General features: G+C 40.9%; 1 protein-coding gene across 10 annotated transcripts in view; it reads left to right on the top strand.

Moving 5' to 3' along the window:
* Mllt4 (myeloid/lymphoid or mixed-lineage leukemia; translocated to, 4) overlaps positions 1–24,675 on the top strand; it is a 96,671-nt gene that overhangs the window by 29,426 nt on the left and 42,570 nt on the right. For 7 of the 10 annotated variants that reach the window (XM_013024563.1, XM_013024564.1, XM_013024569.1 and 4 more), the window contains exons 10-19: positions 4,269–4,338; positions 8,584–8,702; positions 12,804–12,865; positions 12,981–13,186; positions 15,243–15,263; positions 15,983–16,128; positions 16,649–16,743; positions 17,196–17,461; positions 19,062–19,205; positions 20,736–20,934. In XM_013024563.1, the coding sequence (XP_012880017.1) occupies positions 4,269–4,338; positions 8,584–8,702; positions 12,804–12,865; positions 12,981–13,186; positions 15,243–15,263; positions 15,983–16,128; positions 16,649–16,743; positions 17,196–17,461; positions 19,062–19,205; positions 20,736–20,934 (1,328 nt within the window). The remainder of the gene's footprint in view (positions 1–4,268; positions 4,339–8,583; positions 8,703–12,803; positions 12,866–12,980; positions 13,187–15,242; positions 15,264–15,982; positions 16,129–16,648; positions 16,744–17,195; positions 17,462–19,061; positions 19,206–20,735; positions 20,935–24,675) is intronic. The other 3 variants (XM_013024570.1, XM_013024566.1, XM_013024571.1) reach the window with 1 other exon arrangement.

The following is a 24,675-nucleotide window of genomic DNA, read 5'->3' as shown; positions in this document are numbered from 1 at the left end:
ACTCCGTGAGTATCTAGAATCTTGTATAAATGATCATGTTTAAGTGTATTTTTCTGTCCTTTACCATCCACTGTGTTTACTTATAGATTTATAGGCACATTCTAATTACAACAAATGAAACCATGCAACCTATGTTTCTTTGCGTCTGACTTCACTTAATATAACTCTTTCCAGGTCTTTCCATATCTTTACAAATGGTACAATATCATTTTTTCTGATGGATGAGTAGAATTCTAGTGTGCATATATATCATATTTTCTTGATACGTTCGTCCATCAAGGGGCATCTGGGTTGATTCTGTATCTTGGCTATAGTAAACAGTGCTGAAATGAATATCATTGTGCTGATCCAAAATCATAGCAAATCAAAGAAAACTGGATGAATGGGATTGCATCAAGCTGAAGAGTTTCTGCATGGCCAGGGACATAGCTAGCAAGATAAATAGAAAGCCTACCAAATGGGAGAAGATTTTTACTAGCTATGCATCAGACAAGGGCCTCATATCTAAAATAAACTCAGAGCTCCAAAAATTAAATGCCCCCAAAATGAACAACCTAATTAATAAATAGAAGAGGAAATAAGAATGGCCAATAGACACATGAAGAAATGTTCAACGTCTCTGGCCATAAAAAATGCAAATCAGGGCTGGGGAGGTGGCTCAGTGGTGGAGTGCTTGCCTTACGTACATGAGGCCCTGGGTTCAATTCCTCAGCACCACATAAGCAGAAAAAGCCGGAAGTGGGGCTGACGCTCAGGTAGTAGAGTGCTAGCCTTCAGCTGAAGAGCTGAGGGACAGCGCCCAGGCCCAGATTTCAGGCCCCACAACCGACCAAAAAAAAAAAAATGCAAATCAGATTGAGATTCCACCTTATCCCAGTTAGAATGGTCATTATCAAAGAAATCTAACAACAACAGATACTGGAGGGGATAGGACCAAAAGGGAATGCTGCTATATTGTTGGCGGGAGTGTGAACTGGTTCAACCATTCTGGAAAGCAGTATGGAGGTTCCTGAAAAGACGACACATAGAGCTCCCTTGTGACCCAGCAATCCCACTCCTGGGCATCTATCCAGTAGACCACAAACCAGGCCACACAAAATAGAAGTTTTGAACTGTTTGTCAGGTATTTATACGTTAAGTAGTTTTTTACAGTTAATACACTAAAACAATACCTGTTCCTTTCTAAAAAAAAGAAAAAAAGAAAAAGAAAGAAAGGATATCCTGGGGCTGAGAGTGGGATTCAAGTAGTATAGTGCTTATCTAGCATATGCAAGGCTCTGAGTTCAGCTCTGAGTACATCCATAAGCAAAACAAGAACCCATGATACTCTATATAATGACACTATGTAATAAGCTTTCAAAAATCATGCCCGAGCATGATTCGTTGACTGAGGTGAGGGTCTCATGAACTTTTTGCTTTGGCTGGCCTTTTAACGGTGATCCTCCTGAGAAGCTGAGATTATAAGTATGGACCCTGTGCCCATACCTAAGTTTTTTTATTGTGGGTTCTTTTCCCCCTTGTAACCACTAACAAAACAGATCTCATTTAAGAATTCAGAATACTTTAGCTCCACCTAGTGCTTTCCTGAGGTCTCACAAGTGTTTAACCTCTTTGTTGCCAATTTAGCAAGTTAGTAAGGTATTAATCTTGGGTAGATAGCTACAGTAGTTCTTCCCTTATGGCAGTTGGTACAACCTAAAACACCCACAGGTTTAAGTTTTCTGCCCAGAGAGCACAAATGTAAACCAACAGGTTTGGTGGGCTTTTCTTTCTCTGATATGAATACTTGGTGGATTATCACATGTAGTCACTTAAGTAGGGAAGCAGTTTCAAAGTTCATGGGTTGTGTAAGATCTATTACTTTTTTTTTTTTTTTTTTTGGGTCCGGTCGTGGGGCCTGGACTCTGGGCCTGGGCGCTGTCCCTCAGCTCTTCAGCTCAAGGCTAGTGGTCTACCACTTGAGCCACAGTGCCACTTCCAGCTTTTTTCTTTTTGTTTATGTGGTGCTGAAGAATCGAACCCAGGGCCTCATGCATGCAAGGCAAGCACTCTATCACTGAGCCATCTTCCCAGCCCCTGTAAGATCTATTTCTAGTTTCTTACTTTGTGCCACACTTAAGCAAATGACCACATCTCCTTATTTTTCTAAAAAAATCAACAATACCTTTACTATGTACTTCCTATGAGAATTCATTCCTTTCTCTTTCTTCCATCCTTAAATGTGTTTCTGGGCAAATAACCTATATACTCTTAATTTTTTTGTTAATTTATATGATTATATGTGGGAGGAGTTTGTTATTTTACCATCACACATATTTACACAGTATCCCCATTAGTCTCATTCTATTATACTCTCTCCAAGAAAGCATTCCCCACATTTAAGAGCATGTGCTTTTAAATGGAAATTCCAAGTCTGTCTTCAGATCCTTATTTATATTCAACAGGAGGTAGCAGAATTTGATACTGTTATTTTGCTAATTTGATTACTTGTGCATGCAGACTATAGACATTGAGCTTCCATGTCATATATCTTTGTTATGTTCTGAATGCTGAGATAGAGATAGGATTCTTAGAGTCAGAAGTCAAAATTGGATGATAATAAAGTAATTTATAAAGTCACTTTGGACTTGTTTTTCATATCCAGAATGTAGCACAAATGGTGGGTACAAATTAAAACTTAAGTACTTTTGGAGGAATAAGTTGAAGAGCTTTGTCTGGTATAAATTTGCTATTTTATAGTGTTAATTATCTATAAGAGGAAGGTAGGGATGATAATGTGTATGTTTTAGCTTTGATAAGTGGCAAAGAAGATGAGCCATATCACATTACTTTGTCAGATATTGGCAAATACCCGAAGTAAATCGTATTTAAGCTGATAAAAGCCAGCAGAACATTTCCATGAATATTTAATTTTAAAATTTGGTGATATATTGCAAAAAATTAATTATCTTTTTACTTTTTTAAAAGTTTCAACTCAAAGTTCAGTGCTATTTTGCACTAAAAATGCTCTGTTTTCTTAGTGATAAGGTAGAGAAATTTATACCTGCTTTACTAATTTGAATTTATAGGTCACTTCCTTAATGGATTGAGTGTAAATAAGAGTCTTAAGTACCATGTTGCTTTAAAATTAGAGCATCTACGAAGAGATTTAATTCTTTATTATTAGTATAATTAGAATACTTGCATAGCAGGCCAGGACCTTTAATCCTTGCTTTATCCTCATTGCATTCTAGGTAGCTTTAGATATTTTTCTTTTTTAGTTAGGACTAGTAGGTTATATTTAACTTTTTTAACCAAAGAACTAGTTTGCCTCTACTTTTTTACTATTCAAAATGAGGTTCTGTTTGTATTCCAGGTTAATTTTTCAAAATGATATGTGTGGAAGTTTTGGTATTTTGAGATATCTAAATAATCTTTAAGACTATGATATCTCTTAATTTTATTACTGGCATTATCAAAAGTTTCCTCTTTCTTTATTGAAGCCTAAGCAGTAATGATCATGTATATTAGCCATTCCGGCCAGGGAAGTCCATGAGAATCTTACCTCCAATTAACCACCAGAAGACTGGCAGTGGCACTGGGATAGCCTTTAGGAAAAAAGCTCAGGGATAGCACCCAGGCCCCAAGCTCAAGCCCCACCACACTCTCCCACCACACCCACGCACGCAGAAAGACAGGTAGCTTATTATTGGGTTTACCTGTGTAATAGCCATAGATTGGGTCATGAGGACTTCAAGTCCAGCCTTCCCTTTATTTATGTGCTATTTGCAGCCTAGATAAACTTAAATGTTCATTCTCATTATTAAATTCTGGTTATGGAAGAAAAAGATCTAGAAAGCTGGTGTGGTAGCTCACACCTATTATTCCAGTTTCTTAGGAAGCAGACATAGGAGGATAGTTGTTTGAAACCAGTTTGGGGGAAAAATGGTTATTGAGATCTCTCTTAAAACAAAAGTTGGGTTTGATGGTGTAAGTCTATAATCTCCATTATATGGGAGGCAGAGATAGGTGGATTTTGGCCCAAGGTTAGCCTGGACAAAAAAGTAGAACACTTGCTGAAAAATAAAGCAGAAAGGGCTGGGAATCATGTAGATGATCCAAATAAGAGTGTTTCCACAAATTGACCATAGTTTCTTTCTTCTTGTTCAGCCTGTGTACTGAAAATGAAGTCACTTATGGACAATCTGGGGTGTTTACCTACTGGCTCCTGCTGCGTTTCATCTGTTATTTGACAGTCTATTCTGTGTGTTTCTTTTTCATCCCAACAGAGCTGTGCAGGAGACAACCTTTGATTTGGGAGGCGATGTCCTCAGCGGGCCCGCACTGCCCTCAAGCAGGGTAGGTGACTGTGTGTGTGTGATGTTGTCACAGCACGGACTTCACAGTGGGCGTGCTACTCTGTTGTGCCACCTCGGGATACGGGAAAGACAGAGGGTAGAATGCTCCTTTTTCCTGAGTCCATCTTGGACTTGTATTTTTCCTTCTGTGCTGGGCTTCTCCATGGTGAGATTGTGCAGAAGGTAGTACAGTCCTGTTAAGGTAGCTCCGTATATTCAGGGGCCTTCTCAGATACTGCCCTGCAGCTCACCCTGGAGTTTCTGTGTAATTGGGACAGTTCTCCAATAAGAAGCCACTTCAGAATTTGGTGTGTTAAAACAGCAGCCACTTTACCTGTTGATGGTGGGTCTGGTTTGAGCTCACTGGGGCAGTTGTTGGTCTTCTAGCAGCCACTTGGGGGATTGCATTCAGCCTTCAGATTTCTGACTCAGCGCAGCCTTCCTTTCCCCGCCCTCTTGGTTTTTTTCCCCCAGGGCCCTTATCCCTAGGTCCTAGTTGTTCCCCACAAGACCCTTGAGCTTCCAGTCCTCCTTGAGGGTTAGAGCTGCAGCAACCTAGCATCAGTTCTCTGCCTTCCATTGCTTGAAGCAAACCCAGGTGCACTCAGATTTCAGGGAAAGAGGAACCCTGGTGTGACTGTGTGCCATACAGTCCTCAACAGCGCCCATGTGTCAGAGCGACCCTTATCCTCCTGAACCCCCCACCCCCAGCCACGCTGTCCCCAACAGCACCCATGTTCAGAGTGACCCTTATCCTCCTACCTGCCCCCCCAGCCACGCTGTCCCCAACAGCACCCATGTGTCAGAGCGACCCTTATCCTCCTACCTGCCCCCCCCAGCCACGCTGTCCCCAACAGCACCCATGTGTCAGAGCGACCCTTATCCTCCTACCTGCCCCCCCAGCCACACTGTCCCCAACAGCACCCATGTGTCAGGGCGACCCTTATCCTCCTACCTGCCCCCCCAGCCACGCTGTCCCCAACAGCACCCATGTGTCAGAGCGACCCTTAGACCCTTATCCTTCTCCTCCTGTCTCCTGTCTGCCCCCCCACCCCCCTGCTCCCAGCCACACACTCACTCTATTTTGCTACTCCTATATACAGGACAGTTTCTTGAAAAAGAATCATCCAGAGTGGCTGTGTCTTATCACCCCCTCCCCCCTTCATTACACCTCTGACTCCCTTCCTCCCTGGGCATGGAGTCTTCCCACGCTTGTTTTCTCTGTCCTGTTATGGCAGCGTTTGCTGGACTACCACCTCTTGGTGCACCCAGCATTCTCCTGTTGCTTCTCCCACCAGAGTGTGGCTCCTCCCCCATGGTTGCTGGTGCTGCTTTCTCCTACGCTCTGGAGTGTTAGATGCGAGACGAAAGCCCCTTCTCTCTTGTCTACACTATTCTTTTGGTGACCTTGCCCTGTTGCCTAAGTTTACATTATCTTTTTTTTTGTTGTTGCATACATTTGACCCTAGTCTCTCTAGAATTAAATCCCCAAGGGCCAAATTTGACATGAAAATTTAATGTCACTAAATCAGACTAAGTTTCCTATCTTAAACGTATTTCTCCCTTGATCGTTCCCTGTCTTGATAATATCACCATCCACAGCATTGCCCAAGGAAAAGCTGTTTCAAGTTGCTCTGCTTTCTTTTCTGCACTGCATGCAGATCCACATTCTGCTCTTTGCATCTGCCTCGCTGGTCCTCATGTACAGGTGCAGCATCAGGAGACCATTCTGAACAGCAGCCCCCCTAAAGAGTGTTTACCTGTTCGGTCATCATCATCTTTGCATTGTAAGAGTATGTAGGTCTAGTTGGGCACCAGTGGCTCACGCCTGTAATCCTAGCTACTCAGGAGGCTGAGATCTGAGGATTGCAGTTTGAAGTGCTTTGGGTCAGGAAAGTCCATGAGCTCAAATCTCTAATTAACCATCAAAAGTCAGCAGTGGTGAGTAGAGTGCTAGCCTTGAACAAGAAAGCTCAGGTAAAGCACCCAGGCCCTAGTTCAAGCCCCAAGGACTGGCACAAAACAAAACAAGAGTGTACAATCCTGTTGGTATCCTGCTTTTGAAGCCCCAATATCTACTGGCTTTCTGGTCTGGCATGTGCCCATCTCTCCTACCTGAAGTCTCTTTCTGCTTGGCATGCTTGCCCTTTACTGGCCCCTTCTCCTGAAGAAGCCTGAGTTGTTGAAGCATCTAATCCCACCGCTCTATGTAGGTTCATTGTGTTGCCATCAGTGGCCTTCCTCCCTGCTTGCTGATTGAATGGAATATGAGGATCATTCTGGCTGGCCAAGATCATGCTTCTTGGGTTATTGCTGTTCCTCTGGGGCTTCAGAAAGTACCTAGCATGCAATGATGTCTCGACAAGTGTCTCGTGCACAGTGAATCTGTACTCAAGGAACAAATAGAACTACTTCTCATAAATATGTATCATCAGCTCAGGAGATTGAGACCTGAGAATCACGCTTCAAAGTCAGCCTACGCAGGAAAGTTTGTAAGACTCTTCTCTCCAATTAAGTGCTTTAAAACATAAAGAAGAAGCCAGAAGTGAAGCTGGGGCTCAGATGGTAGAGGAATAGCCTTAAGCAAACAGATGGTCTGGGACAGTGCCCAGATCCTGAGTTCAAGCCCCAGGACCAGCACCGGAAAAAAAAAATACACACACACACAAATAGTCAACGTGGAAGGCTTGGTCAGTAGAGAGAAAATGTAAACTGGAAATGATTTCATCCATCATTTACAATTGACTTTTAACATTGACTATGGGTGACGGGGGTGGGGGCAGGGAGGAAGCAGTGTTTATGGTAGACTTCCATGGTTAGGTAGATTGCTCTCTATTTACAAATCTTTGTGGACTGCTTCCTTCAGCTGTTACTTTGTGAGCTTTTTCTAGTCATTCAGAAGCAGATTTTTGTAATATATAAACATGAACTTTCCATAATTTATCCATTGCCTTATTGTTAATCATTTCTCCCTTTCAGTTTGCTATCCATTGACTAGAAACATATCTTATGGAAGTACTTACTGTGTATGAATGAATACATATATATATTCTTAATACATATATTTTACATAGTAAAATATATAGTGAATAAATGCATATTTATAAATACATATTTACAAGCACTGTTGTCACAGCACTCTATGGAAATTTTAAACAATAGAGCATTGGCTTAATGAACTATTCTGAGTGGAGAACAAAATGTACAGTTATCATAATTCTATAATATAAAAATAAGTCGTAATATTTACTACATTTGAAAAAGGAGTTGTAATTGTTTTCTGAACCTGGCTCCTACTGTGTAGATGAGGCTGGCTTCCATGTTCTGAGTGCTGTGATTATAGGCTGGTTTGAAAATTTGTATTTTTTGAGGTGGGTTGTATAATCCTATTTATGGAAAAAACAAGAACTGAAAAATTACATGCAAATAGATGCCCAGTATTAATTTCTGGGTGGTAACATAAGGATTTTTAGTTACTTCTTACATAGGCTCAATTTCTACATAAGCTCAATCTATACAAATAGGTAACACATCCTCTGCCTTCAAGAGGTCAGGAGTATACATTTTAGAAGTGTTTAAATATATTGGAAGTTTATAGGTGTGGTTTTCCTTGGCACTGGTAAGTGCAAGAAATAAACTAGTGAATTCATTAGATATTGAGCTATAATGCATAGGATTCCAATCTAAAGACTGAGCTCTTAGGCTGTCTGAGAGACCTTATGGAAATAGTATTTTTTTTCTACTTGAGATATCATTATCTGTGTATGTACACTTTTTTGTTTTTTGGCCTGTCCTGGGGATTGAACTCAGAGCCTGAGTGCTAGCCCTGAGCTTCTTTTGCTCAAGGCTAGCTCTCTACCACTTGAGCCATAGCTCTACTTCTGGCTTTTCTGGTGGTTCATTAGAGATAAGAATCTCACAGACTTTCTTGCCTGAGCTGGTGATCCTCAGATCCTGGCCTCCTTCGTAGCAAGGATTACAGGTATGAGCCACCGGCACCCGGCTCGTTTCATACACTTTTTTTCTGAAGCCACGTCCTATCTCTTGGAAATCGAAATAGCACTGTTTTTCATGTTATTCTCTAAGTCCCATGTGCCCTGGTGGATTTTGCATTTCTGAGTCACTGGCTAGTCCTCCTGCCTTCCCTGCATGGCAGGCCCGCATCAGATATCTGTCTGCCTGCGGCACCTGAGTATAAAGCTTGCTTTGTCTCTGCGGCATTCTAACCACTGCTTCCCTGGCACAGAGCACCACTAGACTGGACAGCGACAGGGTGTCCTCTGCCTCTAGCGCAGCCGAGCGAGGAATGGTGAAGCCCATGATCCGCGTGGATCAGCAGCAGGACTACCGCAGACACGAGAGCAGGTAGGGGTGCTTCCACTCTGATCCCAGGAGGGGTTCCTAAGGTGTCCAGGAAGCTTGGGACAGCATTACTGACAAATGTGTCACAATAGTCACAGTATTTTCAAGAGCATTTCCTTTCCCGTTTACTCATTGGGGGAAAAGTGCTTCCTTGATGACTGTTGTCTTTTATAGACCCTGTGTTACCAGGCTGATCCTGGAGGCACATGGGATAGAAAGTGTTCTTCCATATTGACTGCTCTGAACGAAATATAAATAAGGGAGTTTTTATAGTGTTTTAATATTGGATCATTTCTACAGTTAGAGAAAACTAGTCATTTCACCCATTTGTAGAAGAGATTAAAAAAATGCATGAAGCCAAAAATGACTTTGAAGGACACTCTCTAGTCCCTTTGGGAGACTGTATCATTCTGCCTCGCCCTGTAGAGGCAAGTGGACGGTGAACTGTTGTTTTATTCTGATACTGCCTCGTTTGCAGAAGTCTCTGTCCCCTATTTCCTGAAGATTTTCAATTTGTGTCACTTTAGTAAATCAGAATTCATTGTCCTGTGACATCTAGAGCTGTTTAGATGTTGACAGTAAAGTCATCATCTTAAGCACAGTAGTTCTGTAACAGATGATGAGTACCAGGTACTACCCTTTTGACATTACAGACACATCTGGCTCTGTACATGTGCTCTGGCCCCACAAAGACATAGTCAGAGCAGAGAGTGCATATGACTTGTTGTGCACTCTTCATATTTTGGAAAGGCTGTTCTGACTGTTCCTGGTAGAAGTCCGGTAGTCAAGGCTGAGAGTGGGCACAGGTGTGACATGAAATGGTAATCATTCATTCTCACCTTCCAGCAGAGGGCACTGTGAAGTGGAGGATGTTAATGTCTCTTCCATAGTATTGAAACTGGTATATTCATCAGGGAGTTACAGGTGTTTCATTTTATCATGCAAGAGCTCTGTGGGTATATGAATTTTCTTAGCTTTCATAGAATTGATTAATTTTCCTATGTGCTCATTTGGGGTGGTAAAGTGTAGGATGTCCGGAATGGTAAATTGGTATTATAGTGAATACTTACATGTAGTTATAAAGTGATTGCTCAATGTTGTAGTTCATAGCTCATAAATATTTGAATGAGTTTATCTTGAGTTTGTCTGAATTCAGTTAGGAAAGAGAATGATAGGATATATAAGATTAACAAACATACAGTTTAAGTGATACATCCAAGTAAACATATGATGGTAAATTGCAGAAAATCAATTTTACCTGGCACAGTGGATCCCATTTATAACCTCAAGAGGCACTGGTGGTATGATCACTGAGACACATTCAGGCAGAAAGCTTGATACACTGTCTGAAGAATAACCCAAAGGCACTCTAGGAGCAAGTCAGGCATGAGCACGTTTCCAAAGCCCCAAGTTCTTACTCTTGAACCACATACACAAAAAACTATATAGACACACTCTAATGGTTTAAAAGGTTAGATTGATTTGTGAAGGCAGTAATTATTGAAAGTGCTGCTCGAACTGTAAATGTTACTTGACTGGCATTAAGGGTAGATCAAAACTCATAAATCATTCTTCCCATTCCTATCAAATTTTCAGTTTATCAAATACACTATATTGAAATAAGCAATAATTTTATTCATGTAGTTATAAAATTTGAGTCAAATAATTTTAATAAGTTTTAATAACTAATTAATAATAGATTTATTCAAAGAAGAAAATCCTGTTGAATGATGAGAGTGAGTTTTCTTTTGTCACTGACTTTTTCGGCTACTTCTATTACCAGATTTGTTCAAATGAAGGATCATTTATAAAGGTTTTCCAGATCCATTTTATGGGACATTAAATGGAAAATGCCTGTGTAATTTTAGGTATCAATAAATATAGGAGTATACACACACACACACACACACACAAGCATTTAAATAATGTTCTGTTTATAAGAACATCTTTGCTTTTCTAATTGTTCCGTTAAATCCAAATCATTAAAGAATGGAAAAAAAACTTAGAAGAAGAATATAATCTGGTGGAAAGAACATTTTGCTTTTAATGATTTTAATAGTTGTAGAAGAACGTTATATGTTCTTTTTTTCATACTCATCTTTTGGTGCTTAGAAAAATATGGGGCTAGAGAGACTGTTTGCTGATGATGAAATAAAAATTATTCCAGTCAGCTGATCTGCAAGCCCATTAGCTCATTTCACTTCTGAAGAAAAGCTTTTTACTCCTGATTAGCTCATTCAGCGAGGGCAGGAGTGTTTCTTCTTACATGGCAGCCCATCACCACTGCTGACTAAACTGAAGTATGTTGCTTCTGAGAGGGGCCACACTTGCTGTCCCTACTGAGGAGGCTTGCTTCACGTGCCCTATGTTGAAGACCTGCTCATCAGACCCAAAGGTTGATTTGAATATGTACTGACAAGAGTTAAATATGTAAAGTCAACATTTAAATTAATGTATATTTTCTTTCATTGCCACTACTCAGTTTTTAATGAAGCTTGCAGGAGGAGAGAACTCATGTTCCTCGGCTTTTGAAATCAGGTTTCTACCTTTCTTAAAGACATATTTTTAAGGAAGGATTTTTCCTATCATCTATGCTAAAGTTCAAATAAAATGAACATTATTGAAATTGTTAAGGAAGCTGATCTCTGTTTATTTGGCTCTTGTTAAAATACACATACAGCTAATAGCAAACTAACTTAGAATGATAATTTAGTGGCCCTTATCATATGTCTAGGTAGCAGGATGTTTACACTAAATATGCATTATGTTGACTTACCTATTAAGAAAACAGGGCTGGGATGTAGCTCAATGGCAAAGCACTTGTCTAGCAAGTACACTATCCTGGGTTTGATCCCCAATACCAAAAAAGAAAAGACAAAAAAAGAAGATAAGGATAGCTAACACAAATTTCTAGCTATTTCACACGTTGTAGTAAGTCTGTGCTTAGCAGTAGCTTTCTGATTATTTTTTTGTTGGTTGTGGGTCTTGAACTCTGGGCCTGGGCACTGTCCCAGCTCTTCAGCTCAAGGCAAGCACTCTACCACTTGAGCCACAGCGCCACTTCTGGGTTTCGGTGGTTAATTGGAGACAAGAGTCTGATGGACTTTCTTGCCCAAGCTGGCTTTGAACTGCGATCCTCATTTCTCAGCCTCCTGAGTAGCCAGGATGACAGGCGTGAGCCATGACACTCGGCATTCAAATATTTTTTAACTATGATCACAGCACAAGATTGTTTTTACTCTGGTAGACCCGACAAATGCCTAAAGTACATGCTCATAACTGGAAGAGGAATTTTGTAAGACGTGGCCTATCCAGTGTCCTGACTCTTGGGTCTTGCAGAAATAGAAATATCCCTAACTTTTGAATTCATTTGTTCACAAAACCTGGAAGTACACATCAGCACAATGGTAGCTCTTAAAATGTCTCAGATTAGTCTCTCTTTAATTATATTTTTGACAGTTTGTTGTTTGTATAAAGTCAGGCTAAATGATGGAAGTGATCTTAATTAAAAATTATCTTGCTAAAAAATGATTGAATAGATTTTTTTCCCCTTTAAAGGTAAACATCACTATGAGCTTTGGAAAAAGATAATATTGAATGGCTAAACAAAACCTGTGTGACACTCTGTGTCTCTAGAGAAAGATGTCCATATTCTAGGAAATGCTCTCTTCCATGCATGTTCAGTTTGTAGGTCACTGGTTCTAAGAAATGCTTTCTTCTATGCTTGTTCAGTTTGTAGCTCACTGGTTTGGCTTCACTGGTGTCTCACTGTTACCCGAACCAGGGCTTGGCAGGTGCCAGACAGCCTGATCTTCATCCTAGACACAAAGCACTCATTAATAATCCAGAATCATGTGTAAGATCTGCTTTCTTGTTGGAAGTCTATACATCAAGGAAACAGACTTCTGTGAGGAATTGGGATAAGATCACTCCCAGTTAATTCATCTAATTGGTTGAATAGGTTAGCTATGAGGCAAGGGGTTTGCTATCATTTTACATAGGAAAACTCTGTATGGGGACAAAATGTACTTGTTAAAATCCATGCAGGTTGTTGCATTGTTAGCTTCTTGACTTTATTTTAAATGTTGGTTTTTCTTGCTTTAGAACTCAGGATGCTGCCGAGCCTGAATTGGTACTGCCTGCAAGCATTGAATTCAGGGAAAGTTGTGAGTAATTGTAATTTCAGTTCTCTTGTTAGTGAATTACTTATTTCTTGTTGCATTTTTTACTATATGATTTTCATGGCTTTTGTTCTTTTTTTCTTCTAAAATCCATTTACAGCTGAAGATTCATTCTTATCTGCCATTATAAATTATACCAATAGTTCTACTGTCCATTTTAAGTTGTCTCCTACATATGTATTATACATGGCATGTCGGTATGTATTGTCCAGCCAGCACAGACCTGACATCAGTCCTACAGAGCGCACCCACAAGGTCATTGCAGTGGTCAACAAGATGGTGAGCATGATGGATGGCGTCATTCAGGTACGCGCTAGCCCAGCAGGCTGCTGCCCAGAAGTGTGGCTGCCTTTCCCTACACTTCACACTGTCCTGAGAATAAAAGTTAACAGAGAATAAAGAAAAATGAGCTGAGTGCCGGTGGCTCACGCCTATAATCCTAGCTACTCAGGAGGCTGAGGTCTGAGGATCGTGGTTCAAAGCCAGCCCGGGCAGGAAAATCCGTGAGACTCTGATCTCCAATAAACCACTCAGAAAACTGGAAGTGGCGCTGTGGCTCAAGCAGTAGAGCGCTTGCCTTGAGCTGAAGAGCTCAGGGCCAGCGCCAAAGCCCAGACAGAGTTCAAGCCCCACGACTGACCAAAACAAAGAAAAATGTGTAGCTTTGAACAGTGAATGGAAATGGGAACTTTATTGTTTACTGTAAACTTCAGAGCAAATGAAGACAAACTGTGTGTGTTTATGACAATAAGGTCATGCGGAAGACTATTAACATTGTAACAGTAGTTCTGAGAAAGTGTAGACACTATTGTGATTTTCTTAGTATTTTCTTTATTGAAACAAAATTCAGATAATGTCAAATTAACTGTCCTTTTTTGGATAGGAGCATTTCTGTAACACTGTGTATGTCAACTGCTGAGCAGCTTTCAGCCCCAAAACATCTCAATTGCTTGAGTCCAACCTCCCTCCCTGTCTCTGGCGCTCACCCTCTGCGAAGGCTCCTGCTCTTTCCTGATGAACCCACTATGAATGTTTAGTACTTATTTTATAATATTATATATAGTATAGGATATCATGACAAATGTCTCACTTCAGATTAAATTCTGACCTAAACTTGTTTTGAAGATTCAGGAGATAAGGGTACTTGTTAGGATGGTTTTATTCCTTTAAGTACTATGTTGATATACAATTGATAAAATTGATAAAGCTGTTTTTCATACTTCGATAATTTGGAGATTTAATCTTGAAAGTCTTTAACCATAAATTTGTAGACTCTTTTTAAAAAGCTTTTCTCTTTTGTCCATGAGTGCTTTTACTTAGCTATGGAGCTAGTAATGATAAACACTTTAGTTAGATGGTTGGTTTTTTTTCTCCTGGTTAGATGATTTGAGGGAAACTATGGCATTCTTTTCATTCCCTGAGGTGTGTTTTTTGTTGTTTGTTTTGTTGTTTTTTAAGTTTTGATTTTTTTGTTTTTGTTTTTTTTGAGGTGGGAACTTACTCTAAAGCCCATACTATGCTGATCTCAAACTCACTGATCCTTTATACCACAACCATTATTTTACTAGGATTATAGGCTTGTACTACAATGCCTGGTTGTGCAGAATTATTTTAAAAAGCAAAAATTTTCCAAAAATGCTTCTTTCATGTTTGAGTGATTAGCACAATATGCATTTGTTGGTGTTACAATTTTCATGCAAGCTAGGAAATAGGCAAAGAGGAATGTCATTTTATTTGCATGCCTTTTTGTTACTGCAGTATCATTTTTCTAAGCAAATGTGAGTTTCCTTTTTATTTGTCATCCAAAGCCATTGTCTGTCTCCTATGTTGTTTGAACCTGAAAACCTCTTCAAGACTGTCACCGTCCCACCACAGACTGCCCCTTGGGACTTGTCCTTGCTGGTATCTGCTCTTCTGGGCAGTTGCCAATCTCAAAATGACTTTTCAACTTCAGATTCGATTTAGAAAGACAGATAATTTACTCCCTTTAGCATAAGTATAGGTCTTTAGACATTTTTAATAGCTCAGAGCTTTTACTTTGTTTCTACTGGTCTTTCCTGTCTCTTTCATTCTTAAAATTAATTCAGTGGAATAAATTCTCATTTAAGTAGTGAGCATAGTGTCATTTTAAAAGTTCATTCACTTATCGCGCCAATGTTAAGAACATAAGACTAATGTTTTATGTTATATACTTGCAAAGATGCTTCAGAATCATAAGTGGAAATGTAATTTGGAAATAACTAAATGTTGTACTTTCATGTTGTGCCTTCATGTTAGTGTTTTGATTTTTTTAACTATCATGATTGTTTACAAGTTTCTTTCTCTCGTTCTGCTTGATTTCCCCTCGTCTGTTTCTCTCCAGGAAGTAGACCAGGTTGATCAGGTAGGATATACTGCTGGGAGCTAATCCTAGCTGCGTTGGCTTAGCCGAATCTCTCATGCTGCTTCCATGTCCAGTGTGACAACAACTGGACTGAACAGTTCATAACACTCATTCAGCAACTGAAACATGCAGTACTAAACCCCTTTTTGACTATGCAACTTGTATCAGCATTTCATAATTTCTGCTTAATGCACTTCAGTGTGGATATGAAATGACAAAAGTTCTGTTTCTTCTCTTTATTATTTATACTTGGTTCCTATTCTTTGGATCTCATCTGAGGTTGCCTGGCCTGCATATGTGGTCGGGAGAGGATGCAATAGATCAGTACTTGATACTGAGTTGCTGGCATCTAAGCCGTGACTACAAGTATCAGGGTGGCTGTGGGTTAACCATGGACTCGTGTGTGTATGCTGCACAGATTACCAGATAATGCACAATCTACAATTCGGTGTTACAATGTATGGTATGTCCATTTCTCCATTAATGATGGAAATTGCAGCTCATTAGACCCATGTGACTGTCTATACATGTCCTAAGAAGTGGTTGTTTGCTTCCCACTGCTCAATCTACTCTCAAATTCCTTTGCAAGTATCTGGTATCTGTGGTAAATACCTGGGTGAAGATGGCAAGGTACTGATCTGTCTTTGCAGCTTTTCAGGATCATTCTTGTTTATTTTTGTTATTCTCATGTTGCTTATGGAAATGTGTTCTGTCCACAGAAACAAAAGAATATTGCCGGAGCCCTTGCCTTCTGGATGGCGAATGCATCAGAACTTCTCAACTTCATCAAGCAGGACCGAGATCTTAGTCGGATCACTTTGGATGCCCAAGATGTTTTAGCACACTTGGTTCAGATGGCATTTAAGTATGAACGACAATTTTTGTTTGTTTTATGCTAGTCCTGGGGCTTGAACTGAGGGCCTGGGTGCTTGTCCCTGAACTTTTGCTCAAAGCTAATGCTCTTGGGCCACAGCATTTTTTATGGTGCTTAATTGGGAGTTAAGTCTCACAGTTACCGACCTGGGCTTGCTTACAACTGCAGTCCTCAGATCTCAGCTTCCTAAGTGGCTCAAATTGCAGGTGTCAGCCACTAGTGCCTGGCTTGAATGGCAAATATTTTAGGATGACACTATTCTGTAATGAGTTAAAAGATACGTTCTTATGTTAAGTTTTTAAAGCTATTAATGGTAAAGCTTCTTAATCAAAATGAGTATTATGAAGCATGAGTGTTAACTTTAGCATATTACATTTGATGGTGTTTCAAGAATACTGAGAATACAACTTTTATTATTTTAATGGAAACTATTTCTAAATCATTTCACACGTTTGACAAATTAGCATTTTGTCATGCTGAGTTTTTATCATGGCTGTTTATATGTTTTCAGGTACTTGGTTCACTGTCTTCAGTCAGAACTTAATAACTACATGCCAGCCTTTTTGGATGACCCGGAAGAGAGCGGTCTGCGGAGACCCAAGATAGGTTAGCTCATTCATTGTGCTCGCTCCCTCCTCACTGTCCTGTATTACCTTGTCTTCAAGTTTCATGTATGGAAGAAGTGTGTCATAAATACATGGAATATTTTCATGCATCTAGCTGTCACTAAAAATACTTTTAAGTACTAATAGTTATGTTTATGAATAGTTCTCCTTTTTGTTATGCCATGCCAGTCATCCTTAAAGACTTTTGGGTGAACTTACACTGGAAATGTGTTTAGTTAAAAACTTTGTTGTTTAAAGCCATATCACTGCTATCTAAGGTTGACATTTTTAAAGTAATTCAGCAGTTATTACTAAAGCTACTTGTTACAGTTTGTACTATAACTCTCTAACTGTAATAACTAGAGTTACCATTACTACCTGTCAAGACCTCCTGTAACTCCGCAGGTTCTTGTTAACATTTGGTCCCTACTTTCCCTCCTGTGTCCTGGGCAGATGACGTGCTGCACACGCTCACAGGAGCCATGTCCCTGCTGCGGCGTTGCAGGGTGAATGCCGCCCTGACCATCCAGCTTTTCTCTCAGCTCTTCCACTTCATCAATATGTGGCTGTTCAACAGACTGGTGACCGACCCAGACTCAGGGCTGTGCTCCCACTACTGGGGAGCTATTATCCGCCAGCAGTTGGGACATATTGAAGCTTGGGCTGAAAAGCAAGGACTAGAGCTAGCAGCTGACTGTCACTTGAGCAGAATTGTGCAGGTATGTTCATGGGTTTCCCATCCCAATGTTAATAGAATTATGGCATATCACCATGGTGAATGATATACTCACCATGGAGCAATACTTTATGATGGGCAAGTACTTGAACTTAGTAAAACCTCCACTGAACTGGTGAGACAGGAGTACCTGTGCTGCTGTAACAAAGCACTGGTGCTCCTTATCTCCTGGTTCTGGAGGCGAGTAGTGGAAATCGGGGATTATCTCCTGATTCCAGGGGTGAGTCATGGAGGGGTTGGTAGGGCTGGTTCTCTCTGAGGGCACTAGGGCCTCTCCCTCAGCGTCTGCTCTTCTGGTGAAGAGCAGACCTCAGTGTTCTCCCCTGTGCGTTCATCCTCATCTCGATCCCATCTTCCCCACATACACGTAATTGACCACTTGTGTAAGGACCAGTCAGACTAGACCTCCAGATCTCATTTTAACCAGATTGTCCTGGTAAAGACCACATGTAAATGAGAAAACTTTCTGAGATGTGAGAGTAGAACTTGGAGAACATTAGAACTTTTGAGGACGGGTAGGCAAAGCAGTAAAATATAAATACCCTTGGAGAGTCCTTTATGCTGACATCAGCAAGATCTATTTCAGAAAGCCGCTACTGAGAGATAAAAATGGACAATAATTAACTCTTAAGAGTAGAAGCTGGAAATGGCCCTGTGGCTCAAGTGGTAGAGTGCTAGCCTTGAGCTGAAGAACTGAGGGACAGTGCCCAGGCCCAGAGTTCAAGCCCCATGACTGACCAAAAAAAAAAAAAAAGAGTAGAAGCTAAGCCAGATCCTAATGTATCAATGGCACCGAGGACATTTTTCAACTGTCAAAGACTACAAACTGCTATGTGCACCTAAGGAAAAGGGGTATCTGTAGCTTTAAGACCTAAAATGTTTTAAAATTCTTTCAGTGTATACTTTGTTTCCTATTTCCCCCCTTTAAAGGGATTGAGACTGGTTAGTCACCATGTCTTATGGTGAGGCTGTCAGATCCCTGTGATTAGTAACATGAATTAGTATGTCAGTGCTTAAACTTTCAAAGAAAACTGTTGACACAGGTTATAAATACTACTAATTGAATTTAATCATATACGTGTTTTAGTAAAATCAAGAGGGTGTCTGCCAGGAACTGGAAGCTTACACCTGTAATCCCAGCTGCGCGTGAGGCTGAGATCTCAGGGCTGCAATTGGAAGCCAGCCCAGGCAGGAAACTGAGACTCATTTATCTCCAATTAACCATCAGAAAGACAGAAAAAGAGATGTGGCCCAAGTGGTAAAGTACTAATATTGAGGAAAAAAAGTTTAGGGATACACCCTGGATCTGAGTTCAAGTCCTAGAGCATGCATGAAAAAAAAAAACCAAAAAGTATCAAGACAATGCTTTTGGTATATATAGCATTAAGTGTTTTTAGTTATGTATTCAAGGATTAATTATTAGCTTTATAAAAATTGCATAAAGTACTTTGGGGTACTGAGAATTTAAACCTAGGTCCTCACAGAATCTAATAGGTCTTTGTTCTACTATAAGCTGTATCTTCAGGCTCCCCCCCCAAAAAAAAATACTTTCAAATTGTATTTTATGTCATTCTTTTGAATAGGCAACTACTTTACTTACTATGGATAAATATGCACGTGATGACATTCCAAACATTAGTAGTACCTGCTTTAAGTTAAACTCTCTGCAACTTCAAGCCTTGTTACAGAATTACCACTGTGCACCCGATGAGCCTTTCATCCCAACGGTAAGTGAATGTTATCTCAACTACAAAAATGTGGGCATGTTTGCACAAGGAAATTTGGATGAAAGAAACAAGAAAAATTTAGTGAACTAATTTGTTCATTTGATAGGTTATTTTATATTGGCTTATAATATCTTGCTGTGGATATCAAACATAGAGTTTAGTGCAAGGAGGGGAAATTAATAGACATTTTAAATAGAAAGGGATTCAACTCTAAATCTTAACTGTGTCAGGGATCAAGCCTTTAATTCACTTTATATCTGAACTATCTCACTATCAGAGCCTGCTGTGTCTTGGAGATTGTTAATTAAATTGAGTGGATGGATGAACCAGCATTCCATATTGAGTTTTATACCACTAAAAGACCAGGTACAAAATAACCTAAACCTAGAAATCACCACTCAGTAGCATGGGATATCAGTAAATCATGTCATAGTATTATAAAGGAATACAACATTGCAATGAGGAAGAATGAATTATAGCATCATAAAATATTATTACCTCAAAAACTCCATATGCAAAGTATACATATGCAGACTCGCTTCATTTGTTTGAAATTTAGAAACAAGACAAAATTAATCTTATTGGTTATCAGCCCTGGATAGCCATGCCCTTGGGGTTAAAAAGGGAATGGCAGTAAAGAATGGATAGCTTCTGTGGGCCAATACTATTTTCCTAAAGTAGAAGTGATAACTGAGTGTGTATCTTCATTTTACTGAGCTGCACAATTGGAACCTAAAGTTCATAAATCCTTCTTGTGTGTCTTGTATATTAATGATAGGCTCTGTGTGTGTGTGCGTGTGTGCATGTGTGCGCGCGTGCACATACACTGGTTTTAGGGCTTGACTTGAGCTTGGCTTAGGTGCTCTCCCTAATCCTTTGTGCTCAAAGCTGGCACTCTACCACATGAACTACAGCTCTGCTTCCAACTTGCTGGTGGTTAATTGGAGATAAGAATCTCATGGACTTTTCTTGCCCAGGCTAGCTTTGAACCAGATCTTCAGAACTCAGCCTTTTGAGTAGCTAGGATTACAGATGTGAGCCACCAGTGCTCAGCAATTAATATATCTTTAAATGTAAATTACCCACTGTACTTTGATATATTTTCAAAATGGGCAAAATACCATGCAAATATTTTATCTTGACTTTTTAGATATTTTAACATAATAGGAGGTTTTTCCCAATGTCACTAAGCATTCTCAGAAAAAATGATTATTTACTGATTAACAAATATGTTAATTATGTTAAGAAAAACTGCCTTGGAAAAGGGAAGCATTTCTTTTTGTGATTAAATGTTTTTTATGTGAAGCTATGACTATTTGAGAATTTCTATTTTACTTCATATTTAAGGTATGTGACTTTACAGAGCAGATTTTGGGTGTGGTTTTGAGTGTTCCCACCTGTGGCTTGGATAGACACCTCTCAGTCATGCGTCACTAGGATAGCTTGCTGGGGTGAGCAAATAGCCTCTGCCATCAGGAGTCTCACGTTCGCCTTAGCGAGCATCTTGTGACTCAGCTTGTTTTCTCATAGGAACTTATAGAAACTGTGGTGGCTGCCGCTGAGGATACGGCTGATGAGCTTGCCCGCAGTGACGGCAGAGACGTGCAGCTAGAAGAGGACCCGGACCTGCAGCTGCCTTTTCTTTTGCCAGAAGATGGCTATTCCTGCGATGTTGTGAGAAACATTCCTAACGGCTTACAAGAATTCTTAGATCCTCTGTGCCAGAGAGGTAAATGCCTAGCGCTGTGGATCATTCCTGAGTCTTGAGCTGCAGCCCAGGTGCAGCTGATTTTTGCACCCTCCCTGCCTGAATGGCTGGCCACTCCTGTGGGGCGGCCCCTGTTTCTTGAGGAGCCTGTGTTCCCATGACTCAGGTATTTCATAGGACATGTTCAGACACAAGCCTTGTGGCCCTTCTGTGAGCATTTGCTTTGCCCACATGGTATTATGGTAACAGGTCTTTTGGGTGTCCTCTCTCCTAGCATTTTATGGTAACAGGAGACCTTTGTGCGCCCCTCTTTGCGTTTCATGAACCTAGTCAACCAAGTCATCCACTTAGGGTCAAGCCGTGCTCTTTGCACTGGTGCTGACTAGCAAAGCAGCAAGAGGCATATAGACTACCGGAGTTCCAGTCCTAATTCTGCTACCTGCCAGCTGTGCTGTTAGAGACAGATCACCCTGTGCCTCCATTTCTTGATGGGCCGGGAGGTCACTGAGGATTGGATGGGCCTGTGTGGTGACAGCTCTGTGAGTGCACGGTGTTGTGCAGCCACTGCTGGGGCCACCGTACCGGCCAGGTGCACCAGCTTCTGCTACGCTGTGTACCACATGCACTGCGCGGTGGGCCTGCTGTGTATGGAAGGGCTCATAGCACTGTAGATGGAATCTACCTGAGACACCCTCTGAGTTCATTTGACCTTTGCTCGTATAAAACACTGATTGAAAAAACTCTTCGCCTGGGCACAGTGGCTCAAATCTCAGCTTAAGTGGCTAGATGTGGAGGATTGTTGTTGACACCAGCTCTAAATGAAATGTGAGACCCTACCTAAAAGAATAACTAGAGCAAAAAGGCTTGAGATGTGACTCAAGAGATGGACCTCTGCCTAGAAAGTACAGACCTCCGAGTTGAAATCCTCGTGCCTCTAAGAAAACCCCACAGTGTATGAGCTTTTAAATTAATACACATTTCAATTTCTACTCTTCTACTTTTTTATAATGCGGAGAACAGCTCAGTGAATAAAATAATGGATCCAAATATAGGAGTTTGTTTAAACAAAGACTAATAATAGTAAAGTTAGGGAGACATGCTCCTAGGCAGATAAACTTAGGAGTAGGATCACTTCAGTGAATATTTCACTAACCACAGCACATACATTTTATATCTTCAAAGGTATCAAAAATTTTTATAGTAAAAACAATTGTTAGCCAGGCTCCACTGGCTCACACCTATACTCCTACCTACTCAGGAGGCTGAGATCTGAGGATCTCAATTCAAAGCCAGCCTGGGCAGGACAATCCTCTCCAATAAACTACTCTGAAAAGACCAGAACTGATGCTGTTGGTCAAGGTAGCCTTGAACAGAAGCTCAGGGACTATGCTCAGGTCCTGAGTTCAAGCCCCAGGACCAGCAAAAAAAAAAATAATTGTTTCAAAAGTTGTTTCATGAAGTGTGTTGTTTTCAAAATAGGTAGCTGAGCTGTTTCAGTGCTCAGAGGAGATGAGGTGAGGTTGAGGTGAGGTGATTTAGGAAGCCCTGTGTGAAAGATAAAGCAGTAGGAGCAGGGGTAGTAGGGTGTCCCTCCCCGGTTTTGGTACGGGTCCTACCTGGACCAGGTGAGGAGCAGGAGGTCCAGGCTGCGGTACATGTACATGTTCCAGCAGGGACACTCCTCTGAACTAGCCTTCTGAGTGTTCTGTACTCTGCTGGTGGTTCCTGGCTGGTGGGCCCACAGGTCGCAAGGGTACCACCGAGTTCTAGAAAGGTCTTTGCATGAGTTCCACACCTCAACAATCTAGAAGCCAAAGCCAGCTTCAGTTCCCATCTTCTCCTTACAGCAGCAATCTGTTGACAGTCTCTTCACTCCCTCTTGCTCTGCTTAACCTCCCACTATTAATGTTTTTAGGACTCTTGAGTTCTGTGTCTTTTCAGTGAGGTGTGAATTCTGTCATCACAGGTGTGAGGTGTGGGTGTTCTGTTTCACAGGGAGATGAGTGTTCTATCTTCACAGGGAGTGTTCTGTCTTCACTGTGAGATGTGAACTTCTGTTTTCACTGTGAAATCTGAGCACTGTGTCTTCACAGTGAGGTGTGAATAGTTGTCTTCACAGTGAGATGTGAGTGATTTGTTTTCGCAGTAAGATCTGAGTGCTGTGTCTTCACAGTGAGGTGTGAGTGGTTTGTTTTCGTCTTGAGGTGTGAATAGTTGTCTTCATAGTGAGGTGAGCTGAGAGAAGGTTCTGTTTTCACAACCAGATGTGACTGTTCTGTCTTCATAGTGAGGAGAGTGTAGAGTGAGGTGTGAATATCTGTTTCCACAGTGAAGTGTGACTCTTCTGTCTTCACAGTGAGATGCAAATGCGCTGTCTTCAAGTGACAGAGTGTGAATGTTTGGTCATCACAGTGAATTTTGGTCTTCACAAGGAGTTTGAGGTTTTGATCTTGAGCTTGGATGGGCTTCTTTTTTACTCACACTCACAAGTATCTACCACTTGCAGAACTCTCTAATTAATATTACAAAAGAAATAAACAGGGAGACTTAACTTGCTAGTCTAAAGCAAATTATTCACAGCATACAAGCCCTAGCTGGCTTGTCATATTTTTAATACAGCCAGCATTTACCCATGTGGAGATACTAATGTCTTAACTTGATGAATTGTTAGTAAGTTCGGTGTGCTTGCTTGTGGGCAGCCCATGTGAGCTTCTTGGATCCCACATGGCATTTCTCACTGCCTTTTCAAAGGCTTATGAAGTGTTTGATGTTTACGACCACAGTGTTTTCAATCTTTATTCTTTCATGCTGATTACAGAAGTACCATGAATTTTTAATTCCTTTTGTTTCATTTTATAGTTCAGTTCTGTGAGAAAAGATTATAAAAACCAGCCTGGACTTTTAAGTGTGCTGGGGTGCTTGCCTTAAGCAATAATAAGGTTTTCATTAGCAGTGTGATTCAGAACATATTATAGAAAACTAATATTTGGAAAAATATAAGACTGGAATATGAAACTGTTGACGTTTCAAAAACCTGGGAAGGTTTGTGAGTCCCTAAAGCAATGGAAGGAAATATAGATTGTAGTTAGAGTTGAATGGAATTGCATTTAGATAGCGAGCTTTTCAACATAGAGTAGTAAAAGTAAAATTATTTATGTGTTTTTAACTGAATATGTCGTGTGTGTGTGTGTGTGTGTGTGTGTGTGCGTGCGCGCGCACGCGCACGCCAGTCCTGAGGCTTGAACTTAGGGCCTGGGCGCTGTCCCTGAGCTCTTTTGCTCAAGTCTTACACGCTACCACTTGAGCTATAGCTTCACTTCCAGCTTTTGATGGTTAATTGGAGATGAGTCTTATGGAGGGGCTGGGAAGGTGGCTCAGTGGTAGAGCACTTGCCTTGCATACTTGAGGCCCTGGGTTCGATTCCTCAGTACAACATAAGCAGAAAAAAAAGCCGGAGTGGCGCTGTGGCTCAAGTGGTAGAGTGCTAGCCTTGAGCTGAAGAGCTGAGGGACAGCGCCCAGGCCCAGAGTTCAGACCCCACGACGGACCGGCGCTGTGGCTCAAGTGGTAGAGTGCTAGCCTTGAGCTAAAGGGCTGAGGGACAGCGCCCAGGCCCAGAGTTCAGACCCCACGACGGACCCCCCCCCAAAAAAAAGAACACAGAGCAGAAGCAAAGATGACCAGGCAATAGCAGTGAAAGTCACGATCAAATTGCAGAAGCTGACAGGAAAGAATGTTGTGCTGGTATTGCAGACATCACTG

Source organism: Dipodomys ordii, unplaced genomic scaffold, assembly GCF_000151885.1.
Source record: "Dipodomys ordii isolate 6190 unplaced genomic scaffold, Dord_2.0 Scaffold77, whole genome shotgun sequence".
Taxonomy (NCBI): domain Eukaryota; kingdom Metazoa; phylum Chordata; class Mammalia; order Rodentia; family Heteromyidae; genus Dipodomys; species Dipodomys ordii.
The sequence above is the reverse complement of the archived record's forward strand: the minus strand, read 5'-3'. Positions and strand labels throughout refer to the sequence as shown.